The sequence below is a fragment of the Carassius gibelio genome, chromosome A15, assembly GCF_023724105.1.
Source record: "Carassius gibelio isolate Cgi1373 ecotype wild population from Czech Republic chromosome A15, carGib1.2-hapl.c, whole genome shotgun sequence".
Taxonomy (NCBI): domain Eukaryota; kingdom Metazoa; phylum Chordata; class Actinopteri; order Cypriniformes; family Cyprinidae; genus Carassius; species Carassius gibelio.
The window spans coordinates 9,783,216-9,805,017 of record NC_068385.1 but is presented as its reverse complement, the minus strand read 5'-3'; the positions used below and the strand labels follow the sequence as shown (position 1 = coordinate 9,805,017).

The 21,802-nt window shown below is 35.7% G+C and overlaps 1 protein-coding gene across 3 annotated transcripts; it reads right to left on the bottom strand.

Annotated features, from left to right (window-relative positions):
- Nucleotides 1-1,717: 1,717 nt before the first annotated feature.
- On the bottom strand, nt 1,718-20,739 carry LOC128029149 (echinoderm microtubule-associated protein-like 2). Of its 3 annotated transcripts, XM_052616728.1 has the most exons (23): nt 20,452-20,739; nt 20,000-20,222; nt 15,999-16,184; nt 15,562-15,688; nt 15,025-15,129; nt 11,419-11,447; nt 10,519-10,648; nt 9,980-10,129; nt 9,209-9,278; nt 8,416-8,526; nt 8,155-8,250; nt 6,315-6,449; nt 5,847-5,946; nt 5,488-5,642; nt 5,079-5,204; nt 4,589-4,720; nt 3,936-4,003; nt 3,662-3,750; nt 3,314-3,411; nt 3,135-3,222; nt 2,950-3,045; nt 2,589-2,719; nt 1,718-2,504 (listed from the first exon to the last, which is right to left on the bottom strand). In XM_052616728.1, exons 2-23 carry the CDS (start codon nt 20,067-20,069, stop codon nt 2,379-2,381), a joined length of 2,418 nt encoding a protein of 805 aa, XP_052472688.1. In that variant the 5' UTR covers nt 20,070-20,222; nt 20,452-20,739; the 3' UTR covers nt 1,718-2,378. The 3 variants fall into 3 exon arrangements, with proteins under 3 accessions (XP_052472688.1, XP_052472690.1, XP_052472691.1); XM_052616730.1 differs by lacking the exons at nt 20,000-20,222; nt 20,452-20,739 and adding an exon at nt 17,705-17,856; XM_052616731.1 differs by lacking the exons at nt 15,025-15,129; nt 15,562-15,688; nt 15,999-16,184; nt 20,000-20,222; nt 20,452-20,739 and adding an exon at nt 13,536-13,674.
- Between the last annotated feature and the right edge of the window lie 1,063 nt (nt 20,740-21,802).

Sequence of the window (21,802 nt, the reverse complement as noted above, 5' to 3'; positions counted from 1 at the left end):
TAAAAGGTTTTATGAAAATTAAAAGAAAATGACTTCCTCCACCCTCTGCCCCACTCTCTGTTGAGAAACAAAGACTGCATGCCTCTTTGTTCTGCATAAATAATGTAAACAGCATGAACAGTGAGGCACAAAGCTAACATGGGAATTAGGAACACCATTACTGCTGTTAATACTCTATAAATAAATAGGGTCAAATTACTGGATTCCAGATAAGGCCATAAAACATTCATAAAACAGTACTGTCCTTTGACAATATGAACATTAGGGATGTACAGGGCCATCTTTAGCTGACATGGGGCCCGGTGTGAGGTAGTGAGCGCTAAGAAATAACTTATTCAAAAACAAAACAACAACAAACAGTTCAACCAATTGTGGCAAAATTATAAATTTGAGCAATGTTCAGACTGTTCTAAAATAAGCATATTGTCACTGGTTATTCAAAACTTTCTAATGACAATTAGTCTATAATGGTACATTATTTCACACATAGTAGCCTATGAGAAAAATTGAAATGTAGGCATCAATTGATGCACAAAAAAGTTTGATGTCTACAAAACAACAAAACATTTATTGGACAAAAACGCCTCCACTTAAAAGAAGGTGGCTATAATCTTGGAATGAAAACACTTGAAGTAGCTGCTCATCACAGCGGTAGAGCAAGCTCCATCCGGCTAATTCTTCTCAAGAAGTGTTTGTCTAAAAAGAAGAGGGAAAAGCTTTTCATTTCACTAAGAAGGAGATATTATTTTCCCCTCCATTCAGGAGCTGGAGAGCTGTAGATTAGTGCTCCCACACACAAGGGTAAAAGCAAATATCTACTGTGTCGTTGCTGAGCAACCTATTATGCAAGATTTGCACTTCCTCTTTGAATGCTGTTTGCTATTAATGTTAAGAATATTTTTTTCTTTTTATTCTAGGGCAGTGTGAAGCACGTAAAGAAAAAGGCATGCCATGCTTGTTGCACAGCAGTACTAAGCAGTACTAAGTATGCTTTAATTAACACCCAATAACTGTTGATGCAGGTTGCTGTTTATGCTTCAAGGTTTTAGCTGATGTCCTTTCTGACGGCCTCCATGTAAATGTTGGCTGTAAATACGGTTCATACTCCTAAATACACATCTGCTAGGAGATAGAACAGCACGGACTAAAGAAAACAGCAACAGAGCTTTACTCTTGTCATTTTGTTAGGTCATATATATACGGATGTATATATATATGATTTATTTTCAGTAATTTACATATCATATAGTATACATTTTATTAAATAAAAATGTGAATAATTTAGAATTTATTATTGAAATATTATATATTGCATATTATATATTTCGCAATTAGATATTAAAAAGGAATTTGAATATTTAATTATATGAAATTGTATATCATATTCTTAGAATACATTTTTAATTTTATTTAATATACATATGAATAAACGCACATATGCAAATAAATTATATATATATATATATATATATATATATATATATATATATATATATATATATAATTCTCTATATAAATATATATAATAAAATAAATATTAAAATATGTAGTATTTAAATTATATATTCTAAATGATTTAAGTCAGTTTATTCAAATTATATAATGTTCAATTATACACATATATATATATATATATATATATATATATATATTCTGAAATCATCTTTTGTCAGATGTAACCTTATATAAGATAAACAATTCAAGGACTACAATGAAATGCATTGCTATATGAGAAACTTTATTAAGAAATAAAAGGCAAAGCAGAGCGTTAAGTTCACCCTTAGATATATATCAAAAGCCAAGTGCCACAACTTGTACTATTATGCACTTCCAATATTAAAATACAACCTCCACTAAGTGACAGCAATATATATATTTCTATAGGCATCTGCAACACAAATAGCAGCTAAAACTCTTTAAATAGGTTTAAATATTGTCAACAGTAGACATCATGCTTCTTCTCCTGCACCAGAGCTCCTTCTGGTGGTGATTCAGGAGGGCCAGAGCCCTGCAGAGTTTAGATTCAACCCTAACCAAACACACCTGATCTAACTATATAGGCTTATTTGAAAACTCCATGGTATGCGTTTTAGAATAGGGTAAGAACAGAACTCTTTCTGGCCTTTCAAGAATTGTGTTTGACACCCATGTACTAGAGTTTGCCAGTTAGCACTGATTTAAGCTCAGTCTCTAGCCCTCAAACAATCAGGGTAAATACATCTGGACAAGAGACAAAACTGACATAATGAAAAACCTAATAACATACAGTGATACATACAAGCAGACAGGACAGCAGAGAAGGGATTTAGGCACAGCAGTGCTGCCCTCTAGTGGGCAGGAGTCTACAGTGAGGTTGCAGCAGGACAGCTCAGATGTGACTAAGCGAGCACCCATTGAAGAATGCTGGTGTCCTTTCCACCAGTAGAGATAAGATGACTGTCGTCATGGAGAAAGGCAACGTTGGTCACATGGCTGCTATGCCCACCATAGATATGGCTGGGGGCCTGTGGATGAAGAGAAAAATGTTTAATCAAGTATGATTGAATAGAATAGCCAATACTGAAAATAAAATGCAAAACAGATCTCACCCTTGGCTGGGAACAGGGGTTAGAGAACAAGTGCACTTTGCCAAAATCATCAGCTGAGGCAAGGAGGTTTTTGTCATGTGACCTGCATAGAGCATTAATGTCTGTGCCATCAGCACCCTCTGGCCAGATTCCTATTAAAAAATAAAATAAATAAATAAATAAATAAATATAAAATGAAATAAAATGAATGAAAAGGGAAAAGTAGAGCAAAAAATGTCTTGATTTAATAATATCCAAAAAACTTTATTTCAGCATTACATGGCCATTTCCAGGAAAACGCATATTTAACTGATAATACATACAGGATACTATTAAACCATGTTTTCTTCTTCTTCCATATTATGTGTAAGGTGTGACTTACCAAACACATTGAATCCTAGCACACATGTGGAAGTGGCCCATTCTAGATTCCGCACTGCATCTACACTAGTAACATGCTTCCCACTGGATGCCTCCCCTTTTAAACAAGAAACATATAACCAGCCATTAATACATGACATCTGAGCTTCATTCACTGACAAAGGTGTTGGTGAGAAAACAACTCACAGAACAAGATCTCATAGTCGCCTGAGTTGGTTACAATAATCTGGCTGTCGGTGGACCAGTCGAGATGAGTGACAAAACTGGAGTGTCCCTACAGATATAAGACACAGTATTAAATGAGTGCTCATAATCTCCATTTAATTATAATAAAGAGAAACAGATTATTCCCTTGTACAACTCACAGTGCATTTGCCAACACGGCTGTATTTCCTGCCGTTCTCAGTAACGGAGTAGATGTACACAAAATTGTCGTGGGAAGCCACAGCCAGGTACGCTCCATCTATGAGACAGAGAGGATGGCAGTCGCAATTTTGGACACACAGTACCAATCACAAGTTTGGGATTCAAAATATTAAATTAGACAACAATCATTTTAAACTAAAACGATTTCATAATATTATGTTTTTTAGTGTATTATTGATCAAATTAATGCAGCCTGAAACTTTGAGCGAAAATAGGTTAAAATTCAAACAGTGAATAACAATTAGTTGTGACTAATGGCTTAAAGCAGAAAATAACACTAAACACACCTGGAGAATATTTAACAACGGAGATGATTTCATTGCCATCTGTATGCATAGAGACAAGATCACGGGTGTCAGTGTCCAGCACCAGCCACCTGTAAGCAAAAAAAAAAAAAGAAAAAATTATTCTTAAATATATAATTACAAGTGTTTTTAATTAAATATACAGTTACGGAATAAACGTAAATGTAATAAATGTTAAATGTTTCTGCTTTATGACATGTTATGCCACGTTAATTAAGTCAATACTTATAAAGTTCACATGTGCGATCGATCATACCTTCCTGTCATGGTGCCCACAGCAAGCACAGTGCCACTGGGATGAAATCCAACAGAACGCCCAGGGTCCTAGAATAAAACAAAACAAATAAGTATTTAACAAACAAAAACAAAAACATTACAACTGCATTAAAAAATATTAATATAAAATATATACATTTCATTTTTATATTCTAACAGAAATATTAAACAATAAAAATAAACATTGCAAATGAATATTTATATGCATTTTTTACACAATGTAAAAAATTACAATACATTTCAAATATTACAAAATATTTTAAAATTAGACAATATATTTTTATATTTGAATATGATTGAACAATTATTAACAATTAAACAAAAAAAAAATCTAAAATATACATTTTGTAAATACATTTTTTTTAAATGAAAACATCTGATGTTATGATCATTATTCTATGCCTTTGTTTTAAATATTATTGTAATATACATATTATACAACAAAAAAAGTATATATCCATAGCAGAACGTTATGAAAATGTCTAACATGGTCACTCGTCTTCAGTGTGAACAATTTCACATGTAACAATTTTCACAATTTTACAATGTAAAAATAAAACTTACTAAGCAAATGCAATCATTTTTTGATTATGTTTACTGCAATGTAAAAGTGAACACAGAGTGCATACAAACCTCAATGGCCTTGCTCCACAAAGGCAGATAGGAAGAGGTGTCCCAGAGATAGACATGCTTGTCTTGACCACATGTCACAAACTGCTCAGTACTGGGATGCACATCCAAGCCCCACAACTCATCAGTGTGACCCTTTCACAGAGAGAAAACCGAGACCAGGTAAGGAATGGCAGCTTTCCATCCAAACAACCAGTCTCAGGCCCAGAGCCCATGACCTGTTCCTCAATTGATCATTGTTGCATAATCTATCCCATCAGGCATGTAAACACACATAACTGTAGTTGGTTGTTTTACATCTGGCCTCTTCATGTTTAAGTGGGCAGATATTGGCAAATATAAGCTGCAATATGGTCCAGAGCATATGATGTTAATTATCAAAGGCCTGGTTAAGAGAAACTGAGGAAATATTTTGTGATCTTATTGACTTTTAACAAAGATATTATGCCAGAAGTCATCTAAACAAAGTTTATTATCATCTGACAACATATACCTGAACAATGGGAGTGAGGGAACCAGAGAAAGAGCCCCGTAGCACAGCGTTTCGGGTTGTTCCCACAAACAGCTCGTCCTGTTTTCCTTCAGCTAGAGTCCGGACAGGTCCAAAGGCCTCGGGAACCTGATTACACAGAAATAAATATATGTTAAGGAGCATGTACATCTTAACTAAAACAGGATATGTAGAAATTGTTCTGACTTAAGCGAATTCAGTGCTGATGTATCTGGATCTAATAAATAAGACAAATGAATGACTGGATTACATTTCAGCACTAGAAATATAATATATTGAAGAGTACATGGCCATCATTAATAATGAGTATCTAGTTCAACACTGCTGTCTGGATTTCATTGTGAATGTGAGTAAAGCTTTTATTTGTTAAGAAAGAACAAGAAAACTTCACCTCAAGCTCACTCTTTTTCTGGTAATCGTGGTCCCAAAGGAGCACCCTGCGGTCTTTTCCTCCACCGGACACCAGTGTTCCATCTTTCAGCACACAAAGAGAGAAGATCCCACCCTCATGGGCTCCCGCAACCACCTGGGTGATCCGGTTTCCACCTTTGAATCAGAGTTCATCATCAAATCATAGGCTGCACTGAGGGAGTATCTCCACCACTAGCAGTCAAACAGATAGATTTGCTGTTTTTCTAACTCCCAGAAGATAAAAAACTTGGATTAAATGTAATTTATTTCTTCAAAATTTGGAATCTAGATAAGTATTTTGGCAACAAAAAAATAAAAATGCTTTAAATATATAATGACCTTTTGCCCAGATGTAGATGTTTCCACTAGAATCTCCGGTGATTGCATCTCCATTCCCAGCAAAAGCCACGCAGAGTACATACTTGGGTTTTTCGTGTTTCTGAAAGCACACCAAAAATAGGAGTTTTGTGTCATAGGGCTTTAGAATGCAACCTAAATTAAAATAAAATAAAATATGCACTTTGCATTAAAATAAATAGGGAATTAGATTTTCTTTTATACATTTAAATTAAATGGAATCATACTAAAATAAAGGGGAATTGGAATGCAAATCCAAATGAAAAGAAAAACAGGGATTTAAAATAAAATAAAAATAAAATAAAATAATAAACAGGGATTTAGAATGTTAACTTCCAAATGAAAAATAAAATACAACTGAACAAAATAATAAAATTCACATATAGGCAATCAACTCTCTGTGCTGACTTTGTATTTTTGTCGGAATACAGAAAAGTAAATGTTGCAAACCTCAAACACTCCTTGGCGTTTTGTAAGAGTACTCCCTTCCATTGTCCAAAAGTTGATGTGAGACTTCCCGCAGGTGACAATTAGGTTGGCCTCCATGGGGTGGAAGACAGCACCCAAAACGGAGTCATTGGAACACTGCAAAATTGTGAGTGGATATGTTACACAAAATATGATGCTTCTTCCTTTGATGAGGTGGCAATATTTTTTACTATTTCCCACTAAAGCATATACAGTTGTGGCCAAAAATATCATCCCCCTTGGTAAATATGATCAAAGAAGGCTGTGAAAATTCATCTGCATTGTTAATCCTTTTGATCTTTTATTTTTTTAAAAAATTCACAAAAATGTATCCTTTCATTGGATAATAAGAATTTAAAATGTGGGGAAATATCATTATGAAATAAATGTTTTTCTCTACTACACATTGGCCACTGGAACTGGAAAGGCTATAGCAGAAGCTTGATTTTGAGCTCAATGACCCATTTCTGTGTTGTTTTTGAGGTTTGTGTTATTGTACAGCTGGAATGATCCAAACATGGCCCATTATAAGATTTATAACAGTCAGTTACTTTTAGACTTTTTATCTGTTGGTATTTGACAGAATCCATGATGCCATGAGTCTAAACAAGATGTCCAGCAGAAATATAGGCCCACAACATAAAAAATACAGCAGTATATTTCATTGTACACATGGGGTACTTTTTATCTCTGTGTTCACCAGACCCATCTTGAGTGTTTGCTGCTAAAAAGCTCATTTTTAGTTTCATCTGACCATAGAAGCCAGTCCCATTTGAAATTCCAGTCAGATTCGTAACATTTTATGTTGGTTGGAAATTCTTAATTATTGTCCTGATGGTGGAAATGGGAATTTTCACTGCTCTAGCTCTTTTCTTAAAGCCACTTCACCAATTTGTGAAGCTCAATTATCTTTTGCTGCTCATCAGAAATATAGTCTTAGTTTTTTCTCATTGTGATAGATGATTAAGGAAATCTGGGCTTTGTTTTCCCTCCTCTTTATATTTCTGTGAAACTATTCTGGATAATTTCATGTTTATAATCATGCTGGACTGCTCACAATTGTGAATATGAATGGAAATATACTTCAGAGATATATTACTCATAAGAATTTCTAGGGGGGCCAATAATTGTGTCCAACGAGTATTTGAGAAAAACCTTTATTTCATAATGGTAACCCCCCCCCCCCCCCCCCCTTTAAATTCTAATTATCCAATGAAATGATACATTTTTGTGATTTATTTAAATAAAAGATCAAAAGGATTAACAGTGCAGATGAATTTTCACAGCCTTCTTTGATCATATTTACCAAGGGGGCTGATATTTTTGGCCACGACTGTATGCATCACAAAGACATCAGTGACAATTGCACACTTTTAGAATTATATATTTGTGTGCAAACATGATGATTTTAGCATTATAATTTTTTTTTTTAAATACTTTCAAATCTACCTGAAACAGCTTGAAATGTAATATTCCATAAAAATAAAAACAATTATTTGTGTGGGAGCCCGGTAGTTGGAAAGCAAGGGCTTAAAAAATAAGGGAGGATGGTGATGTCAGGAAAGTCATTTCAGGTGGTACAAGTCATTGCATTACAAGATTAAGAGAACAAACATGACAACTTCCAGATGAACATGCAGACGCCAAGACGACGTCATGGTGGCGGATATAAAACCACCTGCTCTGTGAACACTCAGGTTTCTGTTATTAAAAGACTATCACACAAGACACACTATGCCAGTAAACTGTACATAACGTCTAGTATTACTGCATTGTATTAACAGCCACACACTCTTTTATACAGCATGTCGTCTTGCCTCACCTTAACCTCTGCCAACTGCTTTTCTTTCTGCCAGTCCCAAACAGACAAAATATGGTCATTTGCATCGTCAACCGCACACAAATGAGCACCACCATTCTGTGAAGAGGAGAGGTAATATATACATGTCAAATACCATTGTTCATTCAGCCATTTACCATTGATCAAATATTCATTATCTTTTCCCATTGTGCAGATTCCTCATAATAAGGAATCAAAGCACAGATTATTTATCCAGAATTTAAAAGGCAAAAGATCGCTTACCGACTTTGAGAAGGCAACACAGGTGACAGCTCTGTCAAACACACCCGCTCCGATCACATGAAGAGTGTTCAAACTGACGGAGTCCCACACACGGACATGAGGCTGCAAAGCCTGATGGGAAAACAAAGACTGAGTTATATGCATATGATTGTAGCTTCTCTAAAACAGATTAAAGGAATAGTTCACATAATCATTATTTACTTATTTTACATTAACTACAGTTCAAAGTCTTGTGCTTAACAAGGCAGCATTTATTCAATAACAATTCAGTATTATTGTGAAGTATTATTACAATTGAAAATAACTGCTTTCTATTTTATTATATTTTAAAATGCAATGTATTCCTTTGATAGCAAACTGAATATTCAGCATCATTACTCCAGTCTTCAGTGCCACATGATCTTTCAGAAATCATTCTAATATTCTGATTCTGTGCAAAAATGTCTTGTTATTATCAATGTTTAAAATATTTTGCTGCTTCATATTTTGTGAATACCATGCAACCTTTTTTTATTGTTTAAACAATAAAAACTTCAAAAGAAGAGCATTTCATTGAAACCGAAATTCCATTAACGTTACACATTTTTATACATGTCACTTTTGATAAATTTAATGCACCCTTCCTGATTAAAGGTATAATCCATAAAGTCAATACACTTTGTAAACTGCTAAATCATTAATGCAAATTGTGATCATGAGCAAAATAATTCTGTTTCTGAGCACACAGAGGGCTGGTTCGAGTCGCGAGATCAACACATTATTATACGGTTACAGAATGTAAATGTGAACTAACTTTGCCATCTTTGGATGTTCCGGCAACTTGTCCTGTTGCTATGGTGACCATGTCTGGATGGATGGCCAAACTGCAAAGAGAACATTGTCAGGATCAGCGCTTGTCAGAAAAGCCCTCTCACTAGGGAACCGTAAACGAATGCAGTCTGATCCCGGGAAAAGCTGTAAACAGCCTGCAACTGTTTCGCAAACCAGCAGGGACTTTTGACAGTCCCAGAGAGAGCATTCCAGTGTTATTTTAATTAGCTACAAATGCTAATTAACTAATATTTTACAACAAATAACATGTTGATGCCGATCACACTCTGTTACAGCAGAAGAGATCTACATAAAATAATCTCTGAAGGGCTAATAGTAGAAGCACTGCCTTGCAGCCAAACAGAAGACAGAAGAGATCTAGTATGATTGCAGGCGTATTTGAATATAATGTGGGATTTGCTTATCTTGAAGAAAGAGTCTGTTAAGCATAGAAAGATCTGGCCCTAAAAATGCAAATTTGCTCAGAAACTAGCAACACTTCCTGAGTACATTGGCTCTTTTTGTTAAACGATAGCGATACAGTGGTATACAATATTTGTTCATGAAGATAACAACAACTTATTGACCTCTGAACAATGACCTAGTTTGAAAATAATCTGCATATGATTTCCCTGTATGACATCAACGTCGGACTGCAGTAGTTCAACAAGTGCTGTTAATCTTCATTAAAAATGCAATAATTGGACAAAAGCATGTGGAAACTTTCTCAAAAACCAACTGAATGTATATTTACCACTTGACATCATCATTATGGCCCAGATAGTGTCTTTGTTGCTGCTCTTCTACATTGTACAGCACCACTATGGAAGCATTGAAGTACACAATCTCTCCCGTTGGCAGCAGGTACAGGTTGGAACGGCAGTCCTTTCCCCTATATCCATAACTGATGGAGCGTGTTAAGAAACAAAAGTGCATTTCCACAGACTGTAGTAGATAAGCAAAGATGTGTGTTATTAAATCAACACAGTATTGTGTCACATTTTAAATGGGTTTCAATTCTATTTATAAAAAGCTCAATTTCGAAGATTACCGATGCACTTTGCTAACTGATACTTATTAATTAAATTAATTTTCTTTATGGGCTAATAAAAAAAGAAGAGAAAGACTTGAAGCAATTCTCCTATAAAATTCTTATTTTTTTAATGGTAATATTCACATGCTGCTTAATACAATTCATCTATCAAAATTCATTATTATTCACTAAAATGTTTTTAAAATCTGAACTAGCTGCATCAAAAAAAGAAAAGAAAAAAAAGACAATTGCAAGGATACACCCACTGAAGTTTTAGCTTGCGCTCAGGCAGTGCCACTTTGTGGTCGAGGCTGTAACTCTCCCTCAGCTGGTCTGGCATATGCATGGTGATTGGACGTCCACGGAGGAACATCCTCACGTAACCCTCATCTGTTCAAGAGGAACAAAACATACAGTAAGTGACCAAACATAAACCAGCAGTAAACATGGCTTGTTAGGAAAGATTTGTCAAATTATCCAGGCCCTGCTGACAGAACTATGCTCATTTAGAAACCCATTACAAAATGAGATTGACTGGAGCCATTATGGCAATCCAAAATAGTTTTTAGCTGTAATGCAGATGATAATGTGATCCATTCAGGCTAATGTATATCATAACACAGCTCAGTCTCAGTCTCTCCCTGCACGGCTAGTTAAACACAGTTAAAAAATATATTACATTCATATAAATTTATGCAAAAAAAACAAACAAACAAGAAAAACCTTTCCTCTACTGAAACACGCAAAGGAACTAATATTCTGTACACTAGACAGGTCTAATGCAGAACTTACTGCCTGCCACAGTTTTATTTATTAATATTTTGAATTAACTTTAATTTTCAGTCATTTTGCTATGAGCTTTTTCAGTTTAAATAATTTGAGTATTTCAGCTTTAAACTTATTCCATTAGTTAGTTGCTAAGGCCGCATATCAGTTTTAAGTTTTTTAACTGATGATAATATTTTATTGCAGTTATTTATTAACAATAATGACATGCTGTTGCTATTGTATTGTTAGGTACTTGATAGTTTGTTCTTGGTGGTCACATAAAGCACTTAAAGCAAAAGATCAAACATATATTGATATCAAGGTCAAAATAAAAACATCTTGTGTTTTTATTTAATGATATTCACCGTATTTACTTTAACATGAAAACTTACCAGCATTGAAGGTGCACTCTTTGGTTTTGCTGAAAGAACAAAAGAGAGTGATGTCATTCATTAATTCATTCATCCACTCCTTCAAAGGTTACAATCCATCCAGACAAAAGCAGTTTAAAAAAAAACTTTCTAAAAACCATTTCTGAATTTTTTTGTCTTTTTCTTGTTTTTGTTAGAGGATGACTAATTCATTGAGCTTGTCCATTAATTCTGACCAGGCTTTCATGTGGCCTTTCACAGAGCTCTGTGCAATGGAGAGAACATAGAGTTAAAGTGACAGGAGGAGAGGGTCACCCAAAACTGCTTTCAACTTTAGTACAGGCAGAATTAAAGCCTGTTTAAATGACTATGCAGATTTGGAGGGGTGCCAGCACTGAAGGGGATTTTGCATTGAAAACAAAATGTGGCAAAACAGTGGAGGCTTTGATGAAAAAAAGAAAAAAGGTCCCGTTTGTGTCTGTGCATGCATTTTGTAACGACTTTTCCTAACCACACAGTTTTCTTCCTGTATGCTGACGCATGGCTGTCATGATTGACAGCCTGTCACACACAGCTAGATGCAATAAATTAGACCCATCAATCCAGTCCTGTTGGAATAGGTTAGTAGGACTCAACTATCCACATGGGGATTTGAACTGACAGCAAACCGTTTCTCTGGCTTGAAAAAATTGACCTTTTTTTTGGGTGAAATAAAAGGTTATGTAATGGGAAGACAGAAGGAACGTGGGTGCAGATGAATAGAAATGCTCCCACAATGATCTGTTTGTGTCCTTGCAGTCCTGCAGAAACAATCCAAACACTTCATTAAAGAAAAGACTAAATCAAAACAGGCCACACCAAAGCATCCTTAATAACCCCTATTCAGAGTGGTGTAGACAAAATTATACAATACTGCCATAAATGTGAGGAACAGTTTTCATACGGGTCACCACGTGGAGTTCTAGAAATAGAAATGTTAAGTAATATATTACATTTGTTTCTTAATAGTTTGATTTGGATTGTGCATGTACCTTCACATTTCAGTTGAATTGTGTCACTTTTTACTCTTACTGGTTGTTCATTTTGAACCCTGTTTACAACCAACATCATGCTTATTATATACATTTTTTTATTACATTTATTACATTTATTATACATTTATGAATGGCATTTTAGGAACATTTCAGGAGTCCACACATCTGATTTAAGGTGATGATGATACACACAATGGCAGACATCCTGGCAACAAACCCATTTTCTAATTAGCACATACTGGAAAAATCTATTTTACCAGTAATCACTCTAGGCTGTATAGCAGCCATAACTCAATATAATGCTGTAAGCATGTGCCACAAATGCACTTGACCTCAAAGGAGCCTTATACTAATGCACATACTCTACACACCCATCCATCCCCACACATGTTCCAATCTGACAGTTCATGTCCTTTATACATTAAGAACACCACACAAGGTTTGCACACACAGTATCTCTATGAACTAAACTGAATTTCTAAGCAAGTGATTTACTAAAATTGATGTTGAAGTTCTCTGGAACATGATGTCCTCCAAACCATTTTCTTTCCTGCTATAAAGCACTCACTTTAATTTGCCTTTAAAGCTGTGTGTGTGGCAGTGGGTGGGTTCCATGTTTAATACATAGTACTTAGCAGCAGAAACGATCAATATCTAACTCAGATTGCACTCAAGCAATTAGTGAAACTCATGCATTATATGAAGCATATCTTCAACTTAAATGGAAGTTGAATGGGTAACTATCTTCCATGTAAATGATAATTAAAGCCATATGGGAAACATGCACATTTTTGTTAAGTGACTCACAAAATGTTGCACAACATGCCCTACAAATAAACAAAAGTGAAGCTTTGCGACAGCAAAGTAAAACACATATTTAAAAAAGTCTATTGTTCCCATTTGGGAAGTTAAAACACAAACTCAGACAAGGTGTGTTCGCTTTGTTTATCTAGAAGCCAGGATGCTGAGAATATTCTTGTTTGCCAGCCTATGTTTGCTTTGTTGCGGGAAGCTGAAAGCAACTCCATTATCAGCCTCACCCTAAAACTACCAAAAGTTTTCTTTTGAAGACCTGAAGGTGTTTAAAAAGAACTTGAGCTTTACCTGGTTGACTTCTTCATGTTGTTTGTCCCGTTATTCCTTTTAAAGTGCTAAAGCTGGAATTAGCACACGAGTCAGGCAGAAGACTGAGTTCCTTGTTTGAGTCAACTTCAGCTCTGCACGAACATGGACCTCCCTAACCAATGGAGGACACTTCCTCAGTATGCATGACAGCCCCTTTTTGGGTGACCACACCCCCCTGTGCTTCATTGCAGTAATATGAAGCACTCTGCGGTCAAGAGACTGTTTCAATGGGTTGTCAACCAAGTGACGGCGCACGGTTGCCATGCACCATATAAAGTTTAATCTCAAACAATCATTATGCAATAAATAAAACATTACCAGCGTTTAGGATTTTCTGCCATACAAACATCATGCAGATGCACCTTTAGAAGGCTGAATTAGTACTTTGTGGTAGTAAAAAATTCTTATTCTTACTTTTTTCTTTTTTTTACCCTTCTTTTCACTATGAATTTTTTTTACATTTAATGTAACACTACATTAAGTGGTAAAAGTAGTTAATGGATTTCTGTTTATGAAAGTTTAATGAGAGTTTAATGAGAGTTTCCCAGTGGTTGTTTTACAGCTTTAAAAGGATCTCAGTCAATAACACTTGTATGGACAGATGTCTAACCTAAACATCACTGTTTTCCTTCCTGGAAATCCTTTATGCACTGCATATTTATGACTATTTGATCACATTCTTCCTAAGCTTTCTTACTGTGTGCACAAGTGCACTTATTAGTTTAAATATCTTTCTAACTAAGAAATGTTCAAATATTTGTGGTTGGTAAGATTTTTTTTATGTTTCTGAGTCTTCAGTGCAAACCAAACTAAATTATTAAATACGATTTAAAAAAATATTCCATTTTAATATATATATATTTTTAAATTGTACATTATTTCTCTGAAGCAAAGCTGAATTTTCAGCATCATAACTCCAGTCTTCAGCATCGCATGATCCTTCAGAAATCACTTTAATACTGATTTGCTGCTCAACAAACAATTATTTTATCTATATTATCAATGTTGAAAACAGTTGTGCTGCTTAATCTTTTTGCAGAAAACATGATGCATGTTTCTATGAACCAGAACACACAATGCTAACCTAACAATTGCTAAATGTTTTCAAATTCTGAATATTTTTGTATACTGTACAAGCCTTTCATAAAATTTCAAATCGGCAGTAAAATGACAACAATTAAATCATTCATGATGCTGATTTAGCTCAAAATATACTATACATTGTATTTTAATAACGTTTTTCTATAGATGATCCACCTCTTCCCCCTTACACTGTCTCTGGTGTCTTGCTGACCATAGGTCTGGGTTTGTCATCTAATTAGACACTGAGGTAGCATCTATTTTTAGCTTTGTGTTGTTGCCTTGTACTAGCCTCAAGGTTCAGAGGGAAGGAGAAGAACTGAACTTTTATCTCATTGTATAGAAAAAACATTGAGTTTAATGCACTTTTTTTTAGATGAAATGGTACCTGTCTCTCTTTCCACATGTTGAGCTGCCGGATGAGGTGGTTCTGCTGCGGGAGTCTGCCATCTCCTTCTTCACTGTGGACAGGCGTTCTGTGGACATGCTCTTCCTAACACAAAGAGACAAGAGCATGAGGTTGAGAAGAATGGCACAATGCAGTGGGCAGGAAAGAAATACATCAAAGAAAAGAACAAAACAGTACAACTGTTATCAACAATGATAATAATATTATGCTACTTAAACAGCAAAATAGTACGATTTCTAAAGGATCATGTGACACAGAAGACTGGAGTAATGGCTGCTGAAATCTCAGATTTGGATCACAGGAATAAACTTCATTATAGCCATCCTTTAAACTAAATGGTCCAAATGGTTTATTACTCCATATCACCATCTTGAGGTAGAAAAGTAATACTGCACTGATGTTGTAGATGTGGGGGGAAATTACAATATTCCCAACATGTGCAACTTCAACAATAAAATGACATTTGAAAAATAATATGCAATTAAAAATGATACATATGTTGCTTATAACTCTCACCTTTTGATAGACATCAACACCTCCTTTTTCGGAGAGGAGGGAGAGGAAGGATAGCCACTCAAGCGTTTTGTTTGCACATAGCCATTTGTCAGAGGCTTGGATGGCAGAGCTTGCAGTATCTGCCGAACTAAATCAGGGAGGAAGAAAGCGAGATCACATGCAAATGATCTAAACCTCCCACACGGAAACTTTTTTATGTAACTAATATATTAATTATTACAATGCATCCCTGTAACCTAAGGGTTGAAATATCCTAACGGTTAAGAATCTTGAATGCTAACACAAAGGTTAGATCTTATAATGTTCAATCAGCAATGCACCCTTGGACAAGGTTACTCTCAGATTATTAAAGTGTAAATTGCATAAAATGAAAAAGTAACTTTCTAGGCTATAAAGTCTTAATGACAATACACAAAGGGCCATAACAAAGCACTGACCTTTAGTAGGTCCACTTTTCTTGCTGCTGGCCTGTGTGATCTCCTCACAGCTGCCCAGCCTTCTCAAAGCATCCGCTAACGCCGCCTTCAGCAGCTGAATCTCATCCTCCTGCAGCTGCACCCTCTGCTCCAAGTGAAAGAGACGGTCATCCATCTCCATCCCACTCCCGGCTGATACATTATCATCTGAAAGAGAGAGACAGATAGTTATAGGAAATTGAAATTTTTGAGTTTGTCGAAATTTGAATACATTTCTTTCTTCTGAGGGATATAAAAGATGATATTTCTGTACTCCAAAGACAAAACTCATAGAGGTGTTGACCGACATGAGGGTGAGTAAATGATGACTATCCATTTAAACCAGTGGTTCTCAATCCTTTTTGACTCAATGGTCCCCCATAGTTCAAAACGTTATTTAAGGCACCCATTATAAGATATATAAGGTATGATATTTCTTTTGGGATTTCTATAATTGACAAAGCTGCTTGTTTTCAAAAAAAATTTTTTTAAATCAGTAACATGGATTATTGATATATTTATTACCTAAAATTAATTTTGTGATTCCAGAAATGTATAAATAAATAAATAAACAGAAAGCAATAGTTAATGGGAAATGGGGTGAGGGGAGGGGAGATTAATATATGTACATTTTTATAAAAATATAATAGTATATTCAGTTAAATCATCCTGCTGCCCCTTGAAAGTTTGCCGAGGCCCCAGAGTGGGCCTTTGCCACCGGGTTGAGAACTACAACTTTAGGTCATTTTTAAACAACACAATTTGGATAGACATGGACAGAAAGAATGTGGTTAAAAAGTAACTCCTATAGGCAGGAAAGTCCAAATATCAAAACATCAACTATGTATTTTGAACTAAACATTTTAAATGATACAACGTCAGAAATATTATTCAAAATGAAGACAAAAAGTACTTGAACGTGTGTTTACCTTGCTAGGGTACCTGTCACTTCATACATCCACTGTAACAACACTGGGATCCAGTTGGTTATAAGTAATTGGAAAAAAATGCTAGTTCAAAGAAAAGCTTGTTTGCACTTATACAAATGTTTGCATTTTTAAGTGTCAAAACATCTGTGATTAAAAACTGGTGAATATTTATATATCCAACAAAATGTATTCATAACACAAAAATTATATTAAAATCACTTGAAAACAAATAATGAAAGCCAGAGCGAACAATTGAGAAAATTTCAAATGCTAATAATGCTGATTCACCGTGGAAGCCATTGAATGTGTTGCATTTAAATATACAACTTATAAACACACACTGTAAACAAAACTAAAAGGACTTTCCTGCCACATTTACACTTTTTTTTTTCCAAATTTAGCTCCTCAATCTTTCACATAAAACAGTGGCTCCTTGTCTCCGTTTCAATCTCAAATGCAATGCAACGGGCTCCACGCTAAGTGCCCATATATAATTAACCTCTTTTAGTGCCTGCACTGCACCACTAACACACAGATCACAGCTGTAAAGCAGCATCAGCAGGTGGTTAGCACATCAACTGAAATAATATATAATATATGGGAAAGAAAAAATGGGAAGCAAAAGTGGAAGGTGAGAAGAAAGCAGAATTAAGCTATAGTGATGCTGGAAGACAAAAGCAGTCTGGAGGAAACCGAATGCTCAGTGACCGAGTGTGCTGAAATATTAATCATCCCACTCTGTTTGTACTCCCCTCCTACCTGCCATTCCTGTAAGTACTATGTCCGCCTGTCAGTCACCCTCTCGGACAGCCTGATCCTCTGCAGCTCTCTAGGGGGTTCCTAAAGGTGCCAAACGCCTCCCTGGTCAAGGTTTATTTCTCCCCTTTGGCTAGCTGGATGGCTGATCCCGTCTCAGGACCTCCCCCTCCCCCACCCTTAGCTGTGTGTAAAGAGGAGAAGGGTGATGTTTGTAACAGGATGCTGTTTCCCGTCTCCTATGCGGTAGAAAACTGCTGGTGGTGCTGTCGGCAGAGAGAGAGCTTTGGCTTGACTCCAGACCTGTCTTATGCATCGGCAAGCACTACCAGGAAGTGCACTGACCAGCTCCTCCACCAATGGGACACTAAAATGTGTTGTGTGTTTTTACAACTTACAACTTGTTGTTTTATACCCCCACGTCACATGCTCATTTTCTAAATCAATACGATTCACATTAGGGATTTTTACTGTTCTAATTGAATTGCTAATATTAAAGCCTGACCTCAGATATGCAGATCCAGCGTTTAATATCAGTCTAAACCATCCAATTGTACAAGGACAGACAGGCTCATCATATACCGTCTACCCATCCATCTGTTGTCCAGCCAAACCATCTGGCACAGAAATTGATTTACTGGAAAACCCAAACAATGACCACTATGTACACTTGTACCTATCCTTGAGAGATCCTATAATGCACAAGAACGAAGAAGAAATATGCTAGTTGTTTCGACAGCAACAACAACAACAAGCTGTGCACAATGGTTCTTAACATAAGGAAACCATATTTATAATATTGAATTTCCTAAATACCTTCAGTGCTACGTTTTATTCAAGCTTTTTAATTGTATTTATTTATTACTTATCTTTACATAAATCAAAAAGGAATTGCAGGTCTGCTCTGCAACACAAGGGGATTTTTTTTTTAAAGAAAATAATAATTTGCAACTACCCATATGATAATTAAGCAAACAAAATCAATAGGCATACTGTTGTTAAAAGAGAGGAGAAACATCTTATCTTATCCATATCTTTTGCAGTTGAGGTCAAAGTCTGTGGTTCAAACAGACTTTATGGTATTTTGAAGCACATTTGTTAGTTGGTAGACTGGGTAACACTAATGCAATATTTAGAGCAGTGTTTTAGACTGCTAAGAGACATTCCTGCTGTTGTTTAAATATCACAATAACAAAACTGTCAGATACAACAACATGTAATTTTTCAAATGTAAAAATAATAATAAATAAATAGCCTAATTATATTTCTTCTTTGAATGTCTCCTCTTCTCTTGCTATCTAATATAGGTGTCTAATAAACCTTGCATAGTATATTATATGAGTATTGTTTGCTCTGACAATTTGCTTTGGATAAAAGCATCTGCTAAATGAATAAATGTAAACATACCATAAAATGAACGCCATTAAATTAATGGTAAAATACTGTATGATAAATCTGGAGCTCTGCTGGTTTACACTTGACAACAAAAAAAGCCCGTTCCTACAGCAAAACTAGTTGAGAACCAATGCTTTGTAAATAAAAAGAATAAAAAAGCAAATAAAAAAATGGCTATTGTTTGTTAATGATTCGATCTGACTGTAATATCATTTTTAATTAAAAACTTTGCATAGTCATGATAATGCCAACAACAGACTTGATGTTTAGGCCTAAAACCTTAAACATACTGTTATCACTAGAGATAAATCCATCTTAGTAGGTGCGTAATATTATACACTAGATTACTGGGTGACAGTAAATAAGTAACTCAGTACATTGCTTCCAGTAAAACCTCATGCAAAACAAATCTAAATAACAAATGCCCAGTGAAGCGAGCTGAATCAGGATGAGAGACTCAAAGCATATCAACAGATGAGGAGAAAATGAATGAAAAATGTAAACTCATGTGCAAATCATTTTAGCTTGGGCTGAAATGCTCTAACATCTAACACCAGTCTGAATATGTGTAGATGTTCATTCTTGTACCTGATGCTGATCCCAAGAGCACATAGTATACGCGATAAGAAAATGCCATAGGGGAGAATAAAATTTGCATGTAGGCTATATAAAACTGATCATAATTTAAACAAATATATTCATCACTGGCAACAAGGAGACAGTTTCTTTTGTTGTGCCCTCGCAGCCAGAGACGCACAGACACTGGAATGTTAATGTAAAAACGGATTAATATCAAAGACACCATTCGTTAACGTTCGACATGCGTTTAACGAAAACAAAACCATCTCGCGAGTCGCGAGGCTCTCTCCAGCGCATTCATAATAAATGCTCAGTCAAACTTACCGTTGCAGTACCGAAGCAGAAGGGTGTTCGTGTCACACAGGTTCCCACATGAAGCTACTCGCTCCGACATGTCCTTCTACTGATCAATTCCTCTGTTATTTCCTTTAAACCGCCGGTCCTTCTTTCCTGACATACGAGTGAACCTTCAACACCTTTCCACCGAACAACCCACGACAACCTGTGCCGCCTGCGTTTCTATAGCAACAGCCTCACAGCTGATCTGCTACCGAGAGGGAACAAGAGAGCGTGTTTACTTTCGGAGTCCCATATTATGCAGTCACTAGTACTTTCATGAGCATAATGTATTTATATTAAGATAGGTTAGTCAAATTAGCAAGCCATGAGAGCAAAGGCTACATCAAGATATCAGTCTACTGTGCGCAGGTATGAAAGAGATGAATAGATCATTATTCCCGTGTATAACGTAAGAGATATTCATTTTGGGAATTTACTTGTGATGGTGGTGTCAGAAAATGGCATTTCCTTGACAGTCAAGTGACTGTTTTTCTACTATTTAACAGTAGATGGCGGTGTATGTATGATTAAAAAAAAGATATGATGGGGTCAAGCTCCAAACGTTTCTATATTTGGCCCATTCAGTGAATACTCTTCACAAAGGGTCTTCTTCGAAGAGCCGGGGGTCCGCAGCGGTAGGCTACTGCAGGGGTCTGTCAAATAAAGTAAAAAAAATTTTTAAAAGCCAATTTTAAACATAAGCACTTTGAAATGAAAACAAAAGCACCATCAGTTGATATTGTAATTATATATGATGTTTTATTAACAAGGTTCGGGAGGAGCACGATCAGATCAATCAGTCTGGCCCAGCTGAAGCTTGTCAGCTAATCACCTTAACAAGCACAATATGGGTATATAAAAAGGCCAATTTACCTCTCTTCCACAACAACTTCCAGCATCCTTTCTCCAACCCAACACCCACTCTTAATCTAGTTTCTCTAGGTTCTCGGAGCCCTCCCTTTGGACAGCACGCCAAATATGCTACTATAATATTATATGTTAGTGTGAACTTGTGAAAATAATATTAAATGATCAGTTGCATTTTTGAGTTTAAGCTCTGGAGAACATTGAATTTTCCTGTTTATTGCGTGTTTTTGCAGCAATGAAAAATTTATCCAATCACAGATGTTTATTGATCTCTTGAACGCAATGGTCAAACATTAGGCTAGATCAGTGATCCTCAAATCTGGCTCGCGAGATCCACTTTCCTGCTACGTTTACTTCTAACCCTAATTAAACACGCATGAGTTTGCTAATCAGTGTCTTCAGGATCATTAGAAAATCACAGGCAGGTGTGTTTAATTAGAGTCGGAGCTAAACTCTGCAGGAAACTGGATCTCGGGAGCCAGATTTGAGGATCAATGGGCTAGATAGAATCCAATCTCCGCTCAAAATGCCAGAGTTTTTATTCAGTGTTGAATTATGTTCTCTCTATGCTGTGAATGTTTCCCTACTGCAGGCAAGACAATACCAATATTAAACATTTAGTACAAAATAAGTAAACCTTTTTACTTGCATTACATTGCACCAGAAACACCCGAGGTAGGCCTATGTAAAGATACATAATTACATTTATACTATCAATATTTGACTCAATATTGATTTGCATATTTCTAGGTTTGGGTTGCTTGTTGAAACTGTTTATTTCTGGTATGAGTATTTAGCTTTAGTAGCATTTCATGCAGAGGAGAGTAAATCCTCATTTGTTTGTGATTATTTTTAGAGTTGCAGGGTGTAAACAAGCCTACATCGTTGCTGGTATGTAAGGATTATGGTAGATGGATATTG

Coding starts and splice junctions, on each gene's coding strand:
- LOC128029149 (XM_052616728.1), bottom strand. CDS start 20,069: ATGTCGGAGCGAGTAGCTTCATGTGGGAACCTGTGTGACACGAACACC. Junction 16,185..19,999: donor TCTGCTTCGGTACTGCAACG/GTAAGTTTGACT, acceptor TCTCTCTTTCAG/ATGATAATGTATCAGCCGGG. Junction 6,450..8,154: donor AGCAGTTGGCAGAGGTTAAG/GTGAGGCAAGAC, acceptor ACAATTTTGCAG/TGTTCCAATGACTCCGTTTT.